Source organism: Miscanthus floridulus, chromosome 1 (genome assembly GCF_019320115.1).
Source record: "Miscanthus floridulus cultivar M001 chromosome 1, ASM1932011v1, whole genome shotgun sequence".
NCBI lineage: Eukaryota > Viridiplantae > Streptophyta > Magnoliopsida > Poales > Poaceae > Miscanthus > Miscanthus floridulus.
The window spans coordinates 37,123,433-37,147,702 of NC_089580.1; the positions used below are offsets into that span (position 1 = coordinate 37,123,433).

The 24,270-nt window shown below is 43.5% G+C and overlaps 1 protein-coding gene and 2 pseudogenes across 6 annotated transcripts in view; 2 read left to right on the top strand and 1 right to left on the bottom strand.

Moving 5' to 3' along the window:
* Positions 1-1,700: 1,700 nt before the first annotated feature.
* On the top strand, positions 1,701-3,413 carry LOC136479291 (polygalacturonase ADPG2-like; annotated as a pseudogene).
* Positions 3,414-3,569: 156 nt separating this feature from the next.
* LOC136483626 (probable cellulose synthase A catalytic subunit 2 [UDP-forming]) lies at positions 3,570-9,470 on the bottom strand (annotated as a pseudogene).
* Positions 9,471-20,139: 10,669 nt separating this feature from the next.
* Positions 20,140-24,270, top strand: part of LOC136483692 (uncharacterized) — a 67,032-nt gene continuing 62,901 nt past the window's right edge. For 4 of the 6 annotated variants that reach the window (XM_066481116.1, XM_066480963.1, XM_066480855.1 and 1 more), the window contains exons 1-8: positions 20,140-20,276; positions 21,320-21,364; positions 21,526-21,692; positions 21,798-22,110; positions 22,208-22,466; positions 22,563-22,791; positions 22,879-23,029; positions 23,124-23,312. In XM_066481116.1, the coding sequence (XP_066337213.1) occupies positions 21,868-22,110; positions 22,208-22,466; positions 22,563-22,791; positions 22,879-23,029; positions 23,124-23,312 (1,071 nt within the window). In that variant the 5' untranslated portion in view covers positions 20,140-20,276; positions 21,320-21,364; positions 21,526-21,692; positions 21,798-21,867. Of the gene's footprint in view, positions 20,277-21,319; positions 21,365-21,525; positions 21,693-21,784; positions 22,111-22,207; positions 22,467-22,562; positions 22,792-22,878; positions 23,030-23,123; positions 23,313-24,270 lie in introns of all 6 variants that reach the window. The other 2 variants (XM_066481005.1, XM_066481073.1) reach the window with 2 other exon arrangements.

The window sequence follows — 24,270 nt, forward strand, 5'->3', positions numbered from 1 at the left end:
TAAAAACTCGAGAATCCGAACAAATCTCATTTGACTGAAAAAATGAGATTAACGGTATATATATTTACCGGAGGTCACCAATATACAGGATAGAAAATCGCGAAATTTTGGCCGAAATTCCGAACACACAGCTAGCAGTTTATTATGCACCTCGGAGACAGACATGAAAATGTATCAACAGATAACTCACTAGTTGGAGCAATAAAATAAGCAAATTAATTAGTGCCATCCATAATGGAGACTTGGAGTTGGAGAGTGACCTCACCCTCCGCGCGCCCCAAATTAAACAGAGACCTGCTTGTACTGATGTTACGTGTACTTGGGCCTTCATTTCGTTTGGCGGCGTTAATCGAGTCTCTTCCAGCACACGAAAAGTGAAAAGTAGCGTACTCTCCATGCATGCAATGCAACGACCGGTCTACCTCCAGCCTATCGATCCAGCTAGGGCGCGGCAACCGGCCGGCAAGTCACCCGATGGAGTTTGGCAGCACACGACCTCGATCTGCACCATGCAATGCAATATGCATCACGTACGTACCCGTCTCCACTTCTCCCGATCATAGTCGATTGCTCAATTAAAACGCGCGCAACAAAGATCAGCAAACGTGAAAATTAAAGTAGGCACTACAGGCAGGGGCTCATCAAGACATCAAGCTAGCAGGGGCAACGGATTTTACTTTTGTTGCGATCCGTGTAAAACGTTATAAGAAATCTAAGCAGTTGAGCTACCTATATACTTATTTTGAGGGATTTTTCATGGTGGCAGAAGTGGCAATTTAGATTAAAATTTAATGGGTCACTAGCTTAGATTATCTATGATAATGGAAGGATCAGCAATTTATCATAATAGCACAGGTGGGTAAATTCAAAAAGGTTATGTCAATATTGGTTAGAGACGTACTACTGAATTTTGATGACTATATATTTCTGGGTTTTTATAAGAATTTCAAGAATTTATTTTTTCTACCGCGCCTTGTCACGAGGATTAATGTGGAGGCTTCGTTAGGACCTTCAATTTGTAATAGCTAGTGAGATATTTGATAATTGGTGCTGCAATACATAGTTTGAAACATTTTAAACAGATGCATGATCGATTGCTTGCGTCGATTGTGCTGACTCTTGCAGCAGATTGCATCATCATCGACACGTTGAATGCTATAATATTAGTATGTTGCTTCCGGACGTTATAAGCCCCTGTTGCTTCCGGACATCGTCATATCGAGAAATTATATAAAGCATGGTTCAGTTCCTCACATATGCCTAACCGAATTATGAACTGTCACTGCCGTGGGGGGCCCTCATGCTCCAACTTTCATGGAGTGCACTGCAAAGAATCTGATGGACATGCTGACTTGTCCTGAGAACAAACGTACACAAACACTCGTGCACGTGCACTATCGGACGTACTCGCATCAACGGCAGCGGGCAAGCAAACAAACGTTAGAATTTTCGTCGTGAGAAATACCTGCAGGTGGACACGATTCAGGCACATTTATCTCCTTTTGCCATGCCTGAAGAATCTCAGGAATCCATGGGGTATGCATGGCAAAGCATGCATGCACACTCCACTGCACGTATCTGCTGCCAACCTAACTCTTCTTCACAAGCAACGCATCCCGCCTCATCGCGCGCGCGCCTATATATACAGCCGTTGGCATGCTGCTTACTCACCAAGTCACCATCCAATCCAACACCATCACCAAGCAGAGCAAGCCTAGCAACAAGTCCCCTGCGATCAGATACAAAGCTCAAGCTGCACTATCGCCTTCAGTTCTGTTGTGACCTTTGTATTTTTCGGTGATCTTTGTTCACTTGAGAGTTCAAAGTCGAGGCCGCAACTCACCACCTGCACAGCGCGCGTGCGTAGCTCTGACAATGGCATCCAGCAGGAAGCTGGTGAAGCTTGTGTTCATGGTGCCTCTCCTCGCGATGCTCTTCATGTCCGGCACTCTTGAGGCTGCAGGAGCGAGCAATGACGACACGGCTGACGGCACGAACCACTTGCACAGCCCCCGCGCCAATGGATCCGCCGCCGCTCCCAGGGGCAGGTCGCTGGCGTCGACGTCGTCGCAGAGCGTGTTCAGCGTCGACCGCTACGGCGCCCGTGGCGATGGGAGCCACGACGACACGCAGGCGCTGGCCAGGGCGTGGAAGGCGGCGTGCGCCTCGCCACGACCGGCCGTCGTGCTCGTCCCAGACAGCAGGCACTACCTGCTCAAGCTTGTCACTCTCCAGGGCCCGTGCAAGTCCAGCGTTACTCTCACGGTCAAGGGAACGCTGGTGGCGTCGCCGAACAGGGCGGACTGGAGCGACAAGGACAGGAGGCACTGGATCGTGTTCCGAAGCGTCAACAAGCTTACCGTCAATGGCGGTGGCGCCATCGATGGCAATGGCGAGAAGTGGTGGCCACACTCGTGCAAGATCAACAAGGCTCTGGTAAGTGTGGTGCCGACCCTTTGGTTTTATTTATCTGAATATTTGTAAGCTTGTGCTTTACTAGGAAGTGTCTAACCTAGCAGAATTGGCTTCTCTTTTCTTCAGCCTTGCAAGGAAGCTCCAACGGCTTTGTCATTCCACTACTGCACCAATCTGAGAGTGGAGGATCTGAAAATTGTGAACAGCCAACAGATCCACATGTCAGTCGAGGATTGCACCAATGTGCTACTGGCGCGGTTGTCCATCACAGCGCCTGGCACGAGCCCTAACACCGACGGCATCCACATCACTCGGAGCAAGGATGTACGCGTCACAAACTGCAAGATCAAGACAGGTAAGTAGCTTGATGCGAATACTTATTCGCATCGTATACAACATATGCCATTATTGCATCTTCAAGCTTTCGGTGAACTCATCACCGCTGAATTTCGCAGGGGATGATTGCATGTCAATCGAGAACGGGACTCATAATCTTCATGTCTCCAAAGTTGTTTGTGGTCCTGGACATGGGATCAGTATAGGAAGCTTAGGAGATGACAACTCAAGAGCTGAAGTCTCTGGCATTACCATAGATTCCGTGCAACTATATGGCACGACTAACGGAGCACGCATCAAAACATACCAGGGAGGAAGTGGATACGCCAAGGATATCACGTTCCAAAACATGGTCATGTATGATGTTAAGAACCCAATAATCATCGACCAGAACTACTGCGACAAGGCCAAGCCATGCGAAGCGCAAGGGTCGGCTGTCGAGGTCAGCAATGTCGTCTTCAAGAACATCAGAGGGACAACCACCACCAAGGATGCCATCAAGATGAACTGCAGCAAGAATGTCCCATGCCAAGACATTACCTTGCAAAAACATCAACCTAAAAATGCAGCACGGCAAGGGCAATACACAAAGCACATGCCAGAATGCAAAATGGAGAAAATCCGGGACAGTTCTCCCACAGCCCTGCACTGACAAAAGCTAGGATGGGTTGGATTTGAGCAATTTGTAGCATGTAAATACGAGGGTATACACAAACTAGTCAAAAAATGGTGTGTAATTGTATTTGTTAATTGGTGTGTGCAACATTCTTCTAAATTCTTTTAAGCAAAGCTATAATTGATGCTTCATGGTAAACGTATTTGATATTGGCACATGAGATTTGAATGTACACACTAAATCAACCTGGTGGCCATACATAGTTCGCTGATACTCTCATAAACTTTCGGACAAGCTAGGCAGTCTATATATATTATATTAACTTATGGATAAACACTAGCGGAGGTACATATTACACCATATGTAATTAACTTCTCCCGACCAAGTTCCTAGCATACTATAGAAAGAGACAATGGGTGCTAGTTCCACTCTTTAATATATTCAGCTCATTCTAGCAGTTGATGCCACATTTTCCGATATCAGGACCAGTGACCCTGGTGGTGAATGGATCGATACGAACCCACAGCAGGGAAAAGATCGATGCAAGGAGGATAGCCCATACAACAACAATGGTCGGCGTGCGGTTCTGCTTCCCCATGAGGCCCTTGAGGAAGGGGTACAAGTGGACAATCACCCAGAAGGCGAAGAAGAGCTTCCCAAAAAGAGGTCCCCATGACTGGTAACCACTATTGATCGCATAGGAAGTGCCAGCAACCACACCGACCAGGTTGATGATCAGAATAGTGGTTGGTGGGATCAGAAGCGTTGTCCACTTGAACATGTAGAGCTCGGCAAAATCACCTTCTTCATCAGTGGCCTTAGAAGTGACAGTGAAACTCGTGTCAATACCAGCAAGCACCTTTAGGAGACCCTGGAAGACGGCAAATAAATGAGCAGAAATACCACCAATAACCCAAAACTGCTCATTCCTCCACCATTCATCAATGCCAACACCACTCCACCTCATCTCAAGGATACCAGTGGCAAAGATCGAGATAAAGAGTGATATAAACCAAACACTCTCTAGGTTACTAATCTGCATTCAAGAAAAATAAAAGCAGTCAGAATCAATTCTTTGCAATTCTGCCTGCACAGTACATAAATGTGTGTGTTTTACCTTTGGGATGATGAACTTCCCAGTGAGAAGACAAACTGCTGGCAGTATGCAGTACAGGAGGAGTGGGATTGATGTGAGCGGATAAATTGTTGTGTTAATATAAGCAAATCTCTCCAGGAATTTAAGCCGTCCTCCATAGCCATACCATATGGGACAATGCCTGCTGAAAAGAATTTCAATGGAACCAAGAGCCCACCGAAGCACTTGATTCAAACGATCCGAAAGGTTGATAGGAGCAGATCCCTTGAAAGCTGGTCGCTTAGGCATGCAGTAGATTGACCGCCAGCCTCGAGCATGCATCTTGAATCCAGTGAGAATGTCTTCTGTAACAGAACCATAGATCCATCCGATCTGCGGTGCACCATATTAAAGACAAGAAAACATCAATTCAATAACAAATATATCATTTCCAACAACAGAAGTAGATATTTATCACAAAAATCAAAGGTTTTATGAGCAAACCAGACAAGAAAACATCAATTCATATCTCAACATTTCCTTGCGTGTGCTAGTAGCAAGTAATAGCACGAGCATCAGCAACGCTGATGTTACTAGTCATAACTTCAGGAGTAATTACCTCAGTTCCCCAGTCAGTTTTGTCCTCATAGCCACAGCTGATGACATGAATAGCTTCTTTCAGAAGAGACTCTGGAGTTGCAGATTGTGGAACACCGCCATACTCCATCAGAGTAGAGGCTACAAAAACACTGGACTGGCCAAATCTCTTCTCCAAGCTCATTTGAGACATAATCAGCGATTTCTCATCATCAAATTGAGAACCTATGAAGATTGTGAAGTACAAGACAAAAGATCAAGGATAAAAGAAAGGTAACTCTACTTGTCTATGGTACCTTATATTTACAACAGATAAAAACAAGTAAATGGGCAGCTGAATCGTGGTGAACAAAAATCAGAAATATTGAATGCACATCTACTCGAATTAAAACACACACACACACAACTCAATGATACCTTCAATCCCTTCCTCTATATCTTCAAGATTAAATACTGGTACAGAACTGTCTGCGTGTCTGTGTGACTTCTTCTTTTCCGACCTCTTCTTAGATTTTGACATCTTTTTCCTTCCCCCACAAAGCGAAGAGAAGAAGCCTGGTTTTTTCTTTTTGACTGGAGGCTCATAACCATATAGGGCCGTTCTGTTAAACACACAACCAGTTCCCACATACACTGGCCCTTGAATGCCATCAAGACCTCTCAAGTTAATCTGCAGCAAACAGAAATACAGATAATTACCTGGCACATTGCACTCGGATTCTCAAAAACTTCATCACATAACAAGTATTAGCATCACTAATTCATCAAGTTTTCTTTATGCCTCATGAAAATGTGGAAGTGGATGCCCAAAAAACTTTAAAAGGATAACGCTAGCTTACATCGAAAAACACAGTGTTCCTGTTTGCATATCGGTCATTCCTATCAATACCATCAAACCTCTGAGGAAATTGGACATAACAGACATTCCTTCCTAGGTTTGGGTCCATAAGGAAGCACATAGCTTCTCGGAGAGCCTTGCTATTATTGATGTAGTGATCACAGTCAAGATTCAACATGTATTGCCCATTAGTAAGGACAGCTGACACACGAACCTGCAGAAAACATTCAACCTCCATTACATCCAAGTAACTAAAGTTAGCAAGATGCATTTTGAAATTGTTCGTATTTAGCCACTCACAAGTGCATTCATGGCACCAGCCTTCTTGTGATGTTGGAATCCAGGACGTTTTTCACGAGACACATAAACCAAACGAGGAAGTTCATTGCCTTCAACGTCAAGGCCTCCACTGTGACCTAGGAAAACCTGAGAATGACCACAATTTTGAGTTTAAAGTGCAAACAACAATAATCATTCTGTGCTGGGAATATATGTTGTGGTCAAATAGTTTAGGGCAAAAAAAATTGAGCTTAACCTGAATCATTCCAGGATGGTCCCTAGTATTGTTCCCAGGCCAAGGTGTACCATCTTGCATGATCCATCCCTCCTCAGGAACTTTTTGTGCCTTGGCTACAAGGCCATTGATACGGACTTTGAACTCTTCATATTCTCTCTGTCAAGTATGTTTCAAAATACAAATTAACGTCATACAGCAGAAGGAACTGCCAAAACCTACACACATATATATAAATATCAAATATACCTTCATGGCCCGGCGTTCTTTCACAAATGAAGTTTGAACTTTGTCTTTCAAGTAATCAATTTTCTGAGCAAAGTACCACTCCGGGGCCCTAGGCTCTATGTTGTACTTCTTACAGAACGGAACCCATTTTCTAGCAAACTCTGAAGTTTCAGAGAGCGCATCAAAAGTCAGCATAGCAGCTCCATCATCAGAAACATAGCAAGATACCTTGTCAACCGGATAGTCGACGGCAAGGATGGAAAGCACAGGTATTTGCAGTGACAAGAGGAGGCTCCTTCATAGGATCCACAGTACTGACAAAAATATCAACAGGAGCTAATTGAGACGGTTCACCTTCTCGGTCGTACCTGACAATGGAAGTAGCATTGTGAAATTGTCAGTCTTGGAACAACAAAGACAGTTTTGAGTTAGCAGTAAATACTTCACATCACCTTAAAGCCAGTCTATCAAGGTAAGTTTCACGGTTGATTGGGGACCACTTTGGGAACTGATCCAAAATCCAGGACAGAGCAAACCAAATCTCGCATATGACGGATAACAACCACAGTGGATATGCATTGTTTACAGGATGTGTGATACGGTAGCGCAGGAATATGCATAGAACAACCAAACGTAGCACAATGACCATTCTGTATGGATTTTATTCTGGATGAAGGAATTGGCACTTTCCTAGAAAGAGGTTGCCGAGTTTATCATTCCTGCAATATGGATCCACAAAGGTTATTGCTAAAAGTGACATGAAAGTCAGCATTTACATGTTTGATAGCGATAGCCAATATCTGCATTCATATAATATATAAATATAATATATAAGTATTTCCTCTGAATCAGTGATCTGCATAAAATTTGTTCAAAAGGCATGATCTGACAAACTGTCTTAGATTTCCAAACACACCAAAGTGCAAACTACTGTTAACACTACTAGTACAGATAAAGGAGGAAACATTAATTATTGGTACACTGGAGCTGGCTAAAGGTATACACAAGCATATGCGAACTTACAGTAAGGCATCTTCCATGTTATAATCAGTAGAAGCATCAATATCATCAAGTCGACGCCCTTCTGATGGAGCAATGCTTGTCCCATTGGTCATAGGAATTGCACCTTTGTCCTTCATTTTCCATCCATCCACTCTCTCTTTCCATGCAACATTGCCAAGGCTACCAGAGAACTCCCTCGATGGGTTTGCTGATACGAACCAAGACGCAGAAATTAGATCGTAGTAGATGCAGCAGTAGCCAACAAAACATGAGATATTGATGATTGATAAACATACGAGAATGATTGACATAAGGAAATTGATGTCCACGCCTGCCAATGTTCCCAACAGGAGACATCATATGATCAGGGGAAGCTCCAGGAATCTCTCCTGAGATCTGTAAAAACAATCCATATGAAGGAACTGAACATTAGTTCTGTCTTCTGAACTATATTTAACACAATCACCTTAAAAGTCTAAAGTTTCAACTCCAACCTGGCTATGAGTTAGTGACGGGATATATCCACGAGGGATCTCACCACTGTCGTACTTCCCATGCCCAATCTCACCGCTGTCATACTTAGCCAGGCCAATATCACTGCCACGTGAGTTTGTCCGCCAGGTGAGCATCCTCTCAGCAATCTTTTGCTTCTGATCCTGGTTGCCGGATGCTTGGTAGTTGTAGTCACTCACATCGTCAGCATCCACATCCTCATTTTCCTCACCGTGTACTGGTGGGCTCCCTAAACAACAGAACACAACTGAGTAAGGAATAAGATTTGGCCGTGGTTGAAGCCAACAAACTCCACTCTTATTTGCTGCTCTTGGCGGCAATGTAACACAACTCAACACTACAATTTGAGTACAATTCACTGAAAGAGGTAGCTTACGGTGAGAATCTGAATAAATTTGCCAGCCACTGAATTAACACCTGCTCCTAGCTATTAAAATGCAACTACCTGATTGGTTTCAGTAAGCCTAACCTGCTGCACTTAAAATAACCTAAAATATGCATGGAAATGAAAGAGGTTGGCATACCCTTGTGGCGCTTGTACTTGGTCTTGCACTGCGGGCACGCCTGGGTGCCGTCCTTGCGCTCGTACTCGTAGCAGGGGCGGCACACGGGGAAGCCGCAGACGTTGCAGGCGGTGAAGAGCTCCCCGTCCGCCGCGGTGCCCACGCCGTCGCCACAGATCTGGCACACCTGCCCTGACACATGCTTCCCCGAATTCTTCGCACGCGCAGAAAGAAACAGACAAAAAATAAACACAAAACACCTTCAGCTCAATCCCCAAACGAACCGCAGACGAAAACCCCAATACCCATCCCCGAAATGCCTGCCACTCACCGCAGCGTCGCCGCCGTCCATGGCGCACCAATCCGAGCCTCTACGGTTCACAAAGGCCGGACCCCCACCGACTCACCGCATTCCTCGGCTTCCCCACCCGCGTGCCAGCGCCGAATCGCCCCCGGGCTCGCGCGCCGACGGGAGGAGACAGAGGCAGCCCAGCCAAGTAGTGGTGGCGGTGGCAGTGGCAGTGGCCCTAACCCAGTGCTCACCTCACCTCGCGCGGGAGCAAGTGGTGGAGCTCGCGCGAGACGGCGACGGAGGGGGGGAGAGAAAAAGGACGCGGCACCGACGAGACGGCGACGTGGGGTGGGGGGGACGCGCACACGACGCAGTGCCGCGCGGATTGGATCGGCGCGTCCGCTCGGTGACCACCTTCCTTGCGGGGTTTAGCGATCGGCGATTGAGTGATAAACCCCGGGATTTTGCGGAGTAATTTTGGATTCGCGTGCGGGGGGTGGAGTTGATCTGTCCTTGGTTTTGGTTATTGGTTATTAGTTTTCGCGTGCAGGGGAGGCCCGGTGGGTGAATGGGAAGGGATTAGCCGTGGAGTGGGGGCCGGCGGTGAGCTGGACGGGGACCACGGGACAGTGAAGTGGGGGAGTCCGTGTCGACTGTCGAGGCCGTCTCGTGGTCGGCCGCACTGCACAGCTGGAGACTGGAGAGGGCGCGTGGGGCCGGGTGGCAGGGACTGCGGCAAAGCGCGACAGCTGGTGATTGGTTGGCTGGCGCTAGAGTAGTGCCGGAAGGACGGGAATGAAAGAATGGCATGGAATGTTATTTTCTATATATAAGGAATGTCATGGAATGGAATGTTTGGATGCTGATGGTCAACAGCTGCATATCTGCTGTCAGTCAGCCAAACAATTGAGGCCCTGTTTAGATCCCACCTAAAATTCAAAAATTTTCAAGATTCTCCGTCACATTAAATCTTGCGGCACATGCATGAATCATTAAATATAGGTAAAAAAATAACTAATTGCACAGTTTGCCCGTAATTGACGAGACGAATCTTTTAAGCCTAAATAGTCCATAATTGGACAATTTTTGCCAAATACAAATGAAAGTGCTACAGTAGCCAAAAGCCAAAAATTTTCGCATCTAAACGGGGCCTGAATTTCCGCTGTGTATAGTGTACAAATACAGTACCAGGAGGGCAGGAGGTCACACTGCCCCCTCCATGTTTGTGCCAGTGCAAGGTAGAACTGATCGTCAGCTCTAGCCCGAGGTAGTGCAAGGTTGTACGGATATTTTCCGACCGTATTTGAGACCGAATACGTTTAGAGGGGGTTCAGATTTGTCTGTATCCGAATCTGGATTTTCAACATCTGATACCGTATCCATATTCGAATAATCAAATCGCATAACCCTGTTCGCTGGTTGGTGCTGGTGCTGATTTGGGCTGGCTGGTGCTGGTTTTTTTTAGAGAAAAACATTGTTGACAGGTTGAATAAGCCTGGCCGAAACCAACAAGCGAATATGGTGATGATGTCGATATCCAATCGTATTCTATCTGGTATGGTTAATAATATCCGTATTTGAATTCGAATTCAGTCAGAAATATAAAAACAAATATAATATGCCGTTTCATCCATGGTATTTGCACATGCATTGCAACATTCAATCGCGACCGTCCAACCAAAGGCAAAGTGAACTTAACGCGCTCTGCAGGCACACGTGGTTCAGCTTTAGCAGAGCCAGACACATGATCGCTCACTGAATTCCAGAGGACGGCCACGGTTGACGCGTATGCCACGCGCTGTGCTCTTCTAGTCGCAAATCCATATGTATTAAGCCTGTCGCCGGGTATTCATACCCAGTATTTAAATTCATACCCATGTGAAACGGGTTGGGTATGGGTAGAAAAGCGCTTGCCCGTTCGGGTATGGGTAATATCCAGTGAAACGGGAGGAAAACGATCATATAAATTTTCACCCAGAACAATATTTTTCTCTCACGTAAATTAATCAACAGTATTTCCTCGTGAACAAATGAACAGGCTGATCCTTCCCTAACTCCGTCGCTGGCTGCCCGAATCGTCCGAGTCCGACGAGCCTTCCGCTGCTGTAGATCGACTGTCTTGTTCGTGCTCGAAGACGGTGGCGCCGGCCCTCAGCTCCACGCCCGCCTGCTCCGCCCAGCGCTGCTCACCTGCGCGACGCGCCGACGGCCACCGTGCCTTCTTCCGCTGCTCCATGCCCGCCTGCTCCGGCTGCAGCTCCGGCCAGCGCTGCCCCCTGCGACAGATTGCTAGGCCGAGTACCAGGCACGCCTTGGTGGGCGCACGCCAGAGGGCCCCACAGGACGGAGGCGTCGCCCCGGCCGACGTCGTCGCGTGCGTTACGGCCGCAGCCGACAGCGCTGGCGCAAGGGTCGCCACTCCGGCTGTGCCTGTGCTTGCTCCTTGCGTCGCGCGGGCAGACGGCAGTGGCGTCGGAACCCGGCCGGTGTAGGTCTCCGGCGAAGGGCGTCGCGCGCGTGCCGCGGCCGTGGCGGCAAGCCCGTACGAGTACTCACTGCTCAATTTATCTAATGAATATGGGGAAATCGGGTATGAATAAAAGTGGGGAGGGTAACATGTGGATAAGCAAGATATGGGTATGACCGTATGAGTATGGATATGGATATGGATATGTACTGGTACAGGGCCCGCGCCATCGCGCGTGTACGTGGGCACAGGATAGACTTTTAAAGATGGAGAAAATGTGCTGGATATATAGACTACAATATAAGTAATAAGGTCGGTAGATATACATATATCCAGGATGTGCATATTACGTATATTGTTCAAGGCTGCAAAGAGGATGGTGCATAGGCATATACTATCGGCATGTTCGCTGGTTGGTTTCTGGACTGATTTAGACTGGCTGGTGCTAGTTTGTTGTGAGAGGAAAATACTATTGGCTGGCTGATTTAGGCTGGCTGAAACCAATAAGTAAACAGGTTGTATAGGTGCTGGTACACGCTTTATACATTCGATGGTCTGTATATTACATTAGGTAGAACTGCATAGTTACTGATGGCTTGATGCTGCTATGTTAGTATTTTGGTTCACGAGCTTTGGCTCCTAGGAAACTGAACCTTGGAATCCCAAAGCCTAGATCGTTGCAAGCTTGCACCCTGCAGTGAATAAAAAGCATGCCAATTAAGAAGCAGAATTGTGTCGATAATACGTATGAAACAACAAGGTAACAGAAGACATACGGGTTAGGGAAAAGGGAAGCAGTAGCAGAGCAAGTGGTCTGGAGATAAATAAGCTGACAAAAAATGCAGCGCCAGAACCAGATGGAAACGGACAGGGAAGAAAGAAGAAATCTGTAAGGCCCCGTTCAGCTTACCTTAAAAGCCGGTTTATTCGGCTTCTTTTTTTCAACCAGAACAGTATTTTTCTCTCACAACATTTCAGCCTTAGCTTGTTTCAGCCAATTTCAAGCAAACGGGGCAAGTTTAAAAATTACTGCAACGGCCCTAAACTTGTCCTAGGATGCAACCAAAACCAACTGTAGCCGTTCAAAAAATAGATTTAGTAGGACAATTGGTGGACATGGAAAAATGAAGCCACAAAATATGATTCCATCTTGCAAATCAGGAAGATTGGTAAAACGAAGCACTAAAGTATGAAACCAAAACCCATATGAAAGCAGTCCATTAATCGATACTGCAGAAAGGTCCATTACCTTTATTATAACATGAGAAGAACGAACACATCAGCATCAGCGTCCACACCTAGAGACTGCAACGGATTAAATTAAATTCAAACAAATTAGGCTTTCTACCCAAAAAAACAGTAACCATGTAAATTAAAAAAGTTTTTGATAAATCCCACGTCAAAACATTCCCATGGACACCAGGATAGGAAGTATCAAGTGAACCAATCCGGAATATAAGGATCCACACACTGACCTGTAGCGCATGTCATATATATTCAGTTCAAATTTTGAGCGAAAACATACAAACACCAAAAATGAGCAGACACCAGCACATGTAGCGCCAACTCTGAACATGGATATCGAGTTACCAAATTTTGTAAGAATATACAACCATTGCAAATCACATGAGCCTATAGCAAGGACCCTCACCATGGATCTATATTGAGTCAAACATCTAGTTTTTGTTGCATCTAATACTTGGCGGCCAGATTAGGCGTACAAAGAAGCATTTTTTTTCATATAAAATACAGGCAGTAAGGCGCAGGTCAGGCCTAAATTGATAAGGCGATAGCTTCTTTAAAAGACACATAGGCAGTAAGGCAAGATACTATATCATAAGCTGATCGTTTTTTAGAAGCAACTATTAGAATATGCGAAAGCAAAAGACCATACAAAGCACTCTCAACTGGTTCCTGAGATGTACGAACCGGAAAGACCATCTGAAAAATAAATATTAGCTACATGTATGAGCACAGCAAAAAGGTGATCAAAAGAGAGAACCGAGCCCAAGCAGCCAGGGCAAATACAGCATATCTGAAATCGAAAATAAGAAACAGTAGGCCGAAAATAAGGTTCTCACCAAAACGAACAAGTACTGCTGGCTGGTTTGTGTGAGAGAAAAATACTGTTCCGGCTGGAAATAAGAATACAGCATATCTGTTCGGTTGGCTGGTTCGTTTCATTGCTGGTTCATGAAGAAGTACTGCTAGCTGGTTTGTGTGAGAGAAAAATACTGTTCCGGCTGAAAATTTACGATCGTTTACGACAAGCCACAGCCAAACGAACATGCTGGAGCAAAGAAAGAAATTAGTGGTGGAACTGATTGGATAGGGGCGCTGCAATTAAAAATGGGCTAGCATTGTTTAAGGGCCTGTAATTTCGATCGTGGAGCCAACAAGCTAACAACCAGTCACTCCAATACATAGGGAACATTAGTAAAACAGGCAACATAATTATGGCCAGGTTTTGTCAACCAATATACAGGCCATCTAGAGCTGGTAGCTATTAACTGTGGTGACAAGAAGATAGCTGAAAATTATTAATTATATATTTTAAACTTATGGTAAGCTTGAGCTGTCTATTTAGGGAGGCTATGATCCTACCTTCTATGTTTTATAGGACCACAGAGGCTAAAAAGCAAGTTTTATAGGACGACGATTAGACCTGCTATGTTGTATGGTGTAGAATATTGGCATACGAAAAGACGACATGTTCAACAGATAAGTGTCGTGGAAATGCGTATGTTGCGTTGGATTTGCGGTCATATAAGAATGGATCGAGTTCGGAACGATGATATACGTGATAGATTAGGGGTAGCACTAATTGAAGAAAAGCTTGTCCAACACCGGTTGAGATGGTTTGGACATATCCAACGAAAACCTCCAGAGGCACCAGTGCGTAGTGGAATCCTAAGCCAATATAGTAACGTGAAGAGAGGCAGATGAAGACCGAAGTTGACTTAGGTAGAGGTAATAAAAGGAGACTTGAAAGGATGGAATATACCCAAAGACTTAGCTTTAGATAGGAGTGCTTGGAAAACAGCTATTCACGTGCCTGAAACTTGATTGCTTCGGCTGGGTTGCAACTCTAGCCTATCCCAACTTGTTTGGGACTTAAATGTTTTTTTGTTGTTGTTGTTGTTGTTGTTGTTGTTGTTGTTGTATGATCCTACCTTCTGTCTATGTAGACCATAATGCACAAGGTTAAAGTGTTTAGAGATTTATTGAAGCTGGTATACCACCCGGGGATAAAGCGGTAAGGTTACAACAAAATTTGGGAGAGCTGATTTTTTTCCCCGTCAGACTGAACAATGGAATCCCTCTGCTTTGTCTTTTTAAAGTAACCACACAGTGATACAGGAAGTGTAAAAACATGATGGTACCTCAGTCAGATGGTATGGAAACTAAAATGATCCAGGGAAAATTAATTAATACTGAGGCTGCTCCACAAACATGGACACCTTGATGAGGCCAATGTCCTTGGCACTCATGTGGAAGCACTGCCTGCACCACATAAGGCCTCACTTCCTGATGAGTCCACGAGGGACCCGGATTCGAAAACAGAAGCATATTGAGAGAAACAAGGCTATTTCGTCGTATTGTAAAATATACTCTATTTACATGTAGGTAAAAAGTGGTCCGTTTTAAACATTTTTTTAATAAATCAGTTCAACAGATATTAATTCCCTGACAATGCAATGTTTCTGGTAGGCAGTGAATGACACCCTACGGTTGAGCAAGACACTATCAGACTACTCAGTTGTTATGATCATAATCCAAGATTAATTACAGAAGGCATTGAGCTAACCACGATCATACTCCAAGATTAATTACAGAAGGCATTGAGCTAACCAAAAACAGGCTAATTTCATGAGGTGATCCAAACAAAAAATAAAGAACGGCTATCCAAAAACCTTTGCATACACCCTCGCTAATAGGCTGTGCCATGAAAAATTAATCTAGGTAGCAGCCACTCATTCAAAAGGACAAACATATTTTTTGAAGGATGACACATGTAGGTTCACTTACTGTGATGGTAGTTCTATACCTTGCTTTCAATTCTGTCTCTAGCATTCTCTCTTCTTCGTTACTAAGAGTGTTTTCTCTAGATGCAGAGGATTAAACTTCTTTTGTTGTTGTACTGGGCCACGACGTGCTGCAAAGAAACCATAACAGAAATAGGTCAAAGCAAAGGTGGGATGCTAAAGTGGATCAATACAAAAAGTAACATCATAGCAAGTGTCGTATATAGTAGCGATGTGGTTTTGAACCCATAATGCAGAAAGCAGGTTGTTAGTCCTATCATCATAGCAAGTGTCATATACTGTGCTTTTTAGAAGTAGGATAAAGAGAGACAAAACAATGATTTGATAAGGAACTATTCACATTGAGCGATCTGAGAGAATCATTTGAGTAGCACAGTTATGTTTTAATTTGAAAATCTTTCAAAAACCCAAGTTTTCTGAGCAGGAGATGCAAGGATGACTAGATTCTAATCCGTTCCATTCCTCAACCACCCAAGATGGTGTGGTAGACACTTCAAAGTTCACATATGTAGGTGAGGTTTGGAGTAAGGTAATATTACTGCCAATGAATTCCTCGGCTCCTTGGAAGAAGACTATCGGCTAGAATACCTGAGCATATTTTCATACTGCCGGTTAACTTGTGTTGTTATGATCGAGTTTGTTGCTAGCTGATAGTTCATATTTGTGCAATCGATTTGGCATGATATTCTTCGGCAAGTCACATATACAGATACTTAATCATCAATAGCAGGGAAGAGGTAGCCTATTATAATTATAGATTCAGGGGGAGGGGGGGGGGGGGAGCTCCTAGTCGACTAAAGCAGATGGACAGAGATGTAGAGAAAGATCAATTTTAGAGTTATTAAGATCAAAAAGAAGATAGAGCCGATGCAACTTTCAGTGATTGCGATCAGATGTCATCGACTCAGGAAAAGAAGACCATCGGATCGAAATAGTTCGAAGCATGAAAATTCATACTCCGAACTAGGGGGCATGTGTTTACACTAAAATTTGATAAGCTTTTCCTGCAAAGGAAGAGATCGGCCGATGATGTCGAATGCAAGAAAGATCTCCTAATTGATGTATATTTACGAACCGGCCGAGGAATATTCTTTAAAATATTTTGAGAGAAGCATGATGTCCAAGATCTTTTGACGGGAGGATAAGAGACATCTGGGAGCATGAGTTAGTTTGCATATACGTGAAGAAAATTAAAGGAAGCCAGCCGGACTCCATATGTATCACGTCATACGGGCTATCTCCAATACGAATCGGTCCAGAAACCATATATTGATATAAAAAAAGTATACCGATTTAATTATCATTGAAAATTGGCATACGTATGGCTGGGTACAAGCAAGCAAGCAAGATGGTCGAATTAATATACATACGTATACATGGCATGCATGTCCTATATACCTTGCAACTATCGCCATATGAAATACAATTACGGAGGAACCTCGTCGATCTAGGACATTACAACCGGTGCTAAAGATGGATGATGTGACGGTCGGCTTTTGGCAGAGTGCAATATATGCAGGGATTGACTGGACCTCAGACTCCAATCCACGCGTCGTGGTTCAGGGAAAGAAAAGGAAATAGGAAAGAAACACATGCGTCGGCGTGGTTACCAGGTCAGTGCATGGTTTGGCCTGGGACAAGCAAAAATAGGGGACGTAATGGAGTTGGACTACGTATGGCCAGATTAACTAGGAAATCTTTGTGTACGTATGAAAGAATCTTATTCTTGTACGCAAAGTCCAGCAGCCCTATAAATAATAAAGTGTCATGGCAGCTTGGAAATATACACACATCAATCAAAATCAGTCTTTACTTTTTTGGCTTCACACCAATCCTTAGGAGTAGGAGTAATGTAGATCTCGACGAGTTCTTCAACAAGCAGAGCTGCATCGATCCGGTCGACCTCTGGCTTGTCTGTGAGTACCGTCACGGCTTATACTTTTGTTTGTTAGGCTACATCGGTCCGGCCGACCTCTTATGAGCTTTAGTATAAGTTAGTTATCGATCCTTATCTAGTTCAACTACGGCTGCCATCGGTTAAGCTCGACTTTTCGAATTAGATTAAGGTCAAGTTACCGGCTCTACCTAAGTGTGGCATCCTTCGGATAGATTCATTAAGTTATCGATCTTGCTGATGTTCTTATTGTTATTAGTTTCAGCAATATCAACCTGCCCGATCGAGATCGATCTAGATCGGCCTCACATCCTTTTAGTCCATCGTTTATTTTACTATATTGCGATATTTTTTACTTTAAACGATGGATTATGTTTTATTGGCCATTCTACTTTGATCTTGATCGTGCATAGTATGCGGCCAAGGCATGTTTGATTTTGAATAGGTTTACTAGCTAGTCGAATATGGTCTATAGCTTGCTATTATGGCTATAACGATCCGGTCGATCCCCACTGTTGGCACTTTAAATCAGAGTATGCTAGTTGGTAGATTTGCTTTCGGCCAGGCATGACCTTGGCTGTTTACTATGCCTGCATCAGCTAAATAGTCGATTGCCCTTACTTTCAACGCTTATAGTATGTTTTCATAATTCTGTTAAATGCGAATAGATTTGTTTACTTTAAATGTTTAATCTGTTATCTTTATTATGATTGTCATCGATCCGGTCGAACTCCACTGTTAAAGATAATAGGTTAGATTTGATGAGTTTATAAATCTATTCATATTAAATAGTCGATTGTTCATATACTATAATCATTTTTCTACCTGAATCGGCTATTTTAGCCGATTCGCCTGTGCTTTCACACATATAGCATGTTTTTCATGAACCTATCAATATATAGATGGTTTTATGGATTCTTTGGCTTTAGTTTGTTATTATTATCATAGCTGTATTGATCCGGTCGAACCTCACTGTTGATGGTAACAGATTAGATTCAGAGCGCTTGTAGATTCATTTGTACCAGACAGTCGATTTATTCGCATGTTATATCATTTCTCGTTAAACTTATTGGCTCAATGCTTTATATTGGTTATATCCATCTGCTGACGATGTTTCTTTATATTACTTATATTTGGGTGTATAGTACTTGTTCTGTCTAGATTAATCAATTATAATAAATCGCTATGACCCATGAGTATCGGTTATTTTAAATTCGTACCATCATCATTGATATTAGCCGATAATCTTTAATTCAGCGATCCTTGATATGCTGGATATCGACTATTTAGTCGATAGCCCCATGGAATCGGCTATCTAGCCACATATCGAAACTGTCTGGTGCAACATCGGTATGTTCCACCTTAAACTACTGATTATTCTCTCTTTGTCAATTGCAGGGTCAAATTGACTGGCACGCCTCTGGCCTCGAAGCCAACCGATTCTGTGTTTGAAGCCAAGCGGATCTCCGGGCTTGTTCCATCAAACAGATTCTTCCGGCTTGCTGTGTGTTGATCACATCGCCATATTTTTGTGTCGACAGATTTAGAGTATCATAAAATGAGTATATAAACATACTTAAACTGATAAATGTGTATGCACACATACACAATGTTCATTATTAAAGGTGGGAGTAACTACTCCCGAGGTAGGAAAAATGCACCCTATAGATATAGAATAGATATAGATATAGATATAGATATAGATATAGATATATGTATAATCATGGCATCATAGAAGCAACTTCTATACACGTTTAGGTATGAGCATTTAAAATACCATAGACACGTATAAACACGTGTGCGTGTTCATTAGTATAAATTAAAGGCACCCTAACAACATTCGAAGGTACTTCCTCCATCCATAAATGAATCAATTCCTAGAGTTATCTTAATTTAGATATTTTTTATGTTTGATCAAATCAAATTAATAGAAAAAAGCACATAAACAGTTATGTCACCAAATAAAATATTAAAAATATATTTTATGGTGCATGATATTAATTTAATATCATAAATCTTGTTGCTTATTTTTATAAATTTGACAAAGCGACTTGAAAGAAAAACCTGTTCGCTTGAATTTATCAGCCTGGCTGGTTAACTATGGAACAGTGTTTTTCTGTCACAAGAAATCAGCTTCAGTCGGCTTATCAACGATGACGATGGGCACGTATTTGCCATTAGAACGATACAGTCCGGCCCAAAACGTGGTCCAAGACGGAAGGCTCATCAACTCGTATGCCCTGCAACCAAAGCCCACGTAAACAAGGCACGTCACGTAACTAAAGCCCTGGACCAGGCCGGCAGGAGGAACCAGGCCCGTGTTGCCATGGCTCGTATTGCGCAAGCTCGTCTTGTTTGGTAGCCTGTTTCACCTCATGCTGGCTGGGGGGGTCATCGCACGTGATTGGTTCCTTGCTTCACCTGCTTGCTTCCGCTCGTCAGAGACTCCATAGCCTTAGTTGGCCCACCACGAACGCGGAGAATCTGGGCCTGTTTGTTTCCCTGGATCAGCCTCTGGGCCGTGCCCGCCGGGTGCAGGGGGCTTGTTGGTTTCCCTGGAGAGCAGCTGGGCCTAGCCAGCGCGGGCATTAGAGCAGGCCGGCGCCAGGCTCCCGGGTCTACGTCTCCACCGAGCCTGGCTACGGGGGCTCCTTTGCACGAGCTGGACCAGGCCACACAAGAAGAGCTGCCAACCAAACGCAAACAAAAGGTAACGCCAAAACAGTCTACCAATCACGCCCTAAAGTCACCAACGCAGCAACCGAGCAACTCCCCACCTACTGCCACTCTGCTAGTACATACATTCTCTGCCACTCCTATATAATAACCTGCCCCCCCAAGCGCTACCTGCTATACTGCTCAGTGCTCACTCTCCTTCCAGCTTCCACTGCGCGTTGACGAACGAAGACTAGCTAGCTGCAGGCGGAGTCTGTTTTCCAGGTTAGTGCTTTCGTTCCCCGTAAAATCTGCTATCTGCTGTTGGCAGATCTAGCTTTACTGGTCGGTCTGAGCTTAATCTGGCAGATCTGCCGCTGGCCGCACGCTGCCTATGTTTTGCTTTCATGCATTCTGTGGAAACTCTGTTGGTCTATCGGTAGAGGTCAACGCGGAGGAGAAAGAGCTAAATCGGTGACCCTTCCATATCCATAAGAAACAAAGATTTCAACCACCAAGTTGCTGATGTAGTTTTACCAAGTTGCTGATATAGTTTTGATTATACTAAAGAAAATTGTTCTTACAGAATCTGGATCAACCGATGGTATAACTAATCAAACCCATAAATCGAAACCTTGATCAGTTTATTGTCTAACCAAGTCTAGATAAATGTACTTATACAATCTATGATGATGGTTGCCATGTAGAAAATCGAGAGAGGTCGCTTGCCATAATCATTAATATAGACACACTAATTTTAAACACATCAACAACTAATTTAATTAGATATTAGAATTACATATTTTTAATATGGGTCCTCAAATAAAATCACAGAGCTTGGTTTATGTAACAATAAATGGATAGTGCAAAAATTAAAGTTATCATATATTTAGTTATTTCTATGCTTGCAATGAAAGAAAAATATTTTAATTCAATACGTGCTTAATTGGATACTGTTATATTTGCCAACATTAATTTATATTATGAATGTTATGACCATTATTAAATAAATTATGGATTTAAAACTTTATAGAAAGGATAAAACATAAATATGTACCATTGTCTTGATCGTTTGATAGTTCTTTTTTTCCATGTTTGCTAGTAATACTTTAGGTTTAGAATAAAAAAATAGATCATATTTAAACAAACATCAGATCTGTTTTACATAACAGATAATGCACATGAAAAATAAATATGTCTTGATAAAATGAGCGGGAGGTATACTATATATTAGGCACACACAATTTATCAGCGGTTGTAAATTTTAGTAGATGATATTTGAATTCTTGATTTCTGGTCAGATGATACATCTATACATTTCTTGACAGTAACTAGTCCCTGATTGGTCATCGACTGGAGCCCCGGAGCTGGAGGTATACGGTTACTTAGCACATGCAATCTTTATTTCATTTTGTTGGTTGTCCAAGAGGCGCAAGTGCATTCTTATCAATGTCTTACGTACTCATTTGAGTAGATACACAAATTATTGCAGCTTGTGGATGGCACCTCAAATTTTCTTTTATTCATTTGACAGTTATTGCTCCTTAATTTGGAACATGTATATGAAGGGCTCAACTTGGATGCAGTACAATCAAGCAAACTACATTTTATTCTAGTTAACCTAGCAGTTTAATCAGTCCTGTTACACCTCAACTCTGATATCCATCACAAGCAAAGGACTGGATTGCACGTCTTCTCCAGGTTTGAGTCTCTCTATCTGCTTACTTAGAACTAACCATGGTTCTGCATGTCCATGCCACTTTGATCATCACACATGTTGGTGTTGATATCAGCTTTAATTTGCAGCCGTGGGCCTTGTAGAGCCAGTTCAGTGATTGGACTTGCAGTGGCGGTTGAGGCCTTAGATCCACCATCCATGGCCGCATTTCCGCGATCTCACCACGATCCTCCAAATATCACGGTGGCGCCTTCTCCCCTCCCTGGCATTCGTGAACATGAAGCCGCTCCTTCTCTTTTTCCAACCAGGGGAAGCAATAATTTGGTCCATGCAAGCAAGGTGTTTCCAAAACGTGTGCCACTCCATTTATTGAAGAAGATAACAAATGGTTTCTCTGTGGACCGTGAACTTGGTACTGGTGCATATGGAAAAGTTTACAAGGTACGACTTAAGAGGCAGACATGGTGTCATAGTAATTTTCTGTTTTCACATGTTATATGCTTGCATTAAACCATGCTTTATATGCGATGTTAAGCAGGGAGTGCATAAAAATGGTGAAACTATCGCTGTGAAGTTGCTTCATTCCATGCCTGGACTTGATGACGAACGTTTTAAGGAGGAGTTTCACAACCTTGCAAGACTCCAACACAAGAATATTGTGCATCTTGTTGGCTTTTGCCATGAAATTCAACGCGAATTCGTACTGCATGACGGAAGAATGATTTTTGCTGATAGCGAACATAAGGCGCTCTGCTTTGAATATATGCATAATGGAAGCCTTGATAAGTACATTTTTGGTATTATTGTGCTCTTCTTTCTCGTATGATCAGTTTATTTCTCTTGAAGTAACCATTCTTCAAATTTACAATCTGAGACACTGTTTGCTCCAACAGATGAATATAGTGGTCATGACTGGCCCACGCGCTATGCAATAATTAAGGGGATCTGTGAGGGTTTGAAATACCTTCACGAGGAATTGAACCCTCCTATTTATCATTTGGATTTAAAACCAGCTAACATATTGTTGGATGACAATATGATGCCAAAGCTTGCGGATTTTGGTTTGTCAAAGATTTTTGAACAAGAACGGACGCGAATCACAAAAAGTTGTATAGGAACACAGTAAGATTAATTATTCATGAATTACACTTGCAATGAATTATGTTTTGTGTTTCATCATATCAGTAACATGAATGATGCCTTATGCAGTGGATATCTACCACCAGAATATATAGATGAGAATTTAATCTCAAATAAGCTGGACATATTCAGCTTGGGTGTCATCATCATAAAGATTATAACTGGACCTACAGGTTACACCCAGTGTGCTGAAATGCCTTCCAAGCAATTTGTTGAGCTTGTAAGAGAACTTTCCTAGAAATGATGATCAATTGTAACTTTTCTGGAAATAGCACTTGCTCTATACTTCATTTTTCTATGTTCTGAAATAACAGGTACATCAAAGATGGAAGAATAGGTTACAAGCAACACCAGTAGATGAATATGCACTGGAGACATATTCTGAACAAGTAATGAGATGCATTGAAATGGCTTTAACTTGTGTGGAGACTGATCGGCACAAAAGACCGAGTATAGGGGCTATAATTGAGAAGCTAAATAAGATGTACACAACTACCGACCAGGTATAGTCACTAACGAGTAACGACACTCTTTTCATTCTTGGTATAATTCACCTCTTTTCTTGTCCTCTGTCCGATAAAAATCATCTTCAAATGCTTTAACCATAATATTAGTAATAGGAGGTCTTTATTGAAGTGTCCATGTTAATTCTCATGAGACACACTAAGGAAAAAAAAGATAAAATCCTATTTTTTCAAAAAAATTGATAGATCTAGCTTAACTTGTAGACTCTAATCGCCAATGATAATAGGCAAAAATGGCTATCGAACACTGAAAGTGAAGTTGTATTGTCCGCGACACCAAAAAAAAGTCCAATTGTTTGGTGGATGCTCTAGTTTGTGATAAATTTATGGGAAGACATTGTGTCCATTATTAAAACATTCATTCATTTCTAACCCAGGAGGAGAGAGGACAATAGTGAAATTACATTTTTGCCGTAGTCCCTTTCTTCCTCTCTCTATTTGTATTCTTTCTCTCCCCCTTTCTCTATCCTGCACACCATGGCTCCTCCCGTAGTCCCGTCTCCCTCCTCCGCCATTGTGGTCCCCCTTTGTGGTCTTCTCTCTCCTTCCTCCCTCTCTCAGCCCGGCGAGGTACTCTTGTGCTGCAGGATGGTTGCGACGCGCGTGAGCGCTCAGTTGGGAAGGGGACAGTGTGCGCGCGAGCTCCGGAGGTGGCGGCGCTATGCACGCGAGCTCAGCCGGGAGATGGCGGTTGCGTGTGGTGGAGCTCGATCAGTGAGGCGGTGGCGTGCGTCAGTGCGTGCGAGCTCTGCCAGGGCGACGGTGGCACGCATGCGACCTCAGCTGAGGAGGCAGCGCAATGGCATCTGGGCAAGCCCTCATGCCTCCTCTTCCATGGCCTCCTCCTGCAAATGCATCGTTGCACCTCCAACTCCATCCCACAACCTTGGACGGTAGATCCGGACATCCAGTGGCTGCCGGTTCAGAGGACATAGTG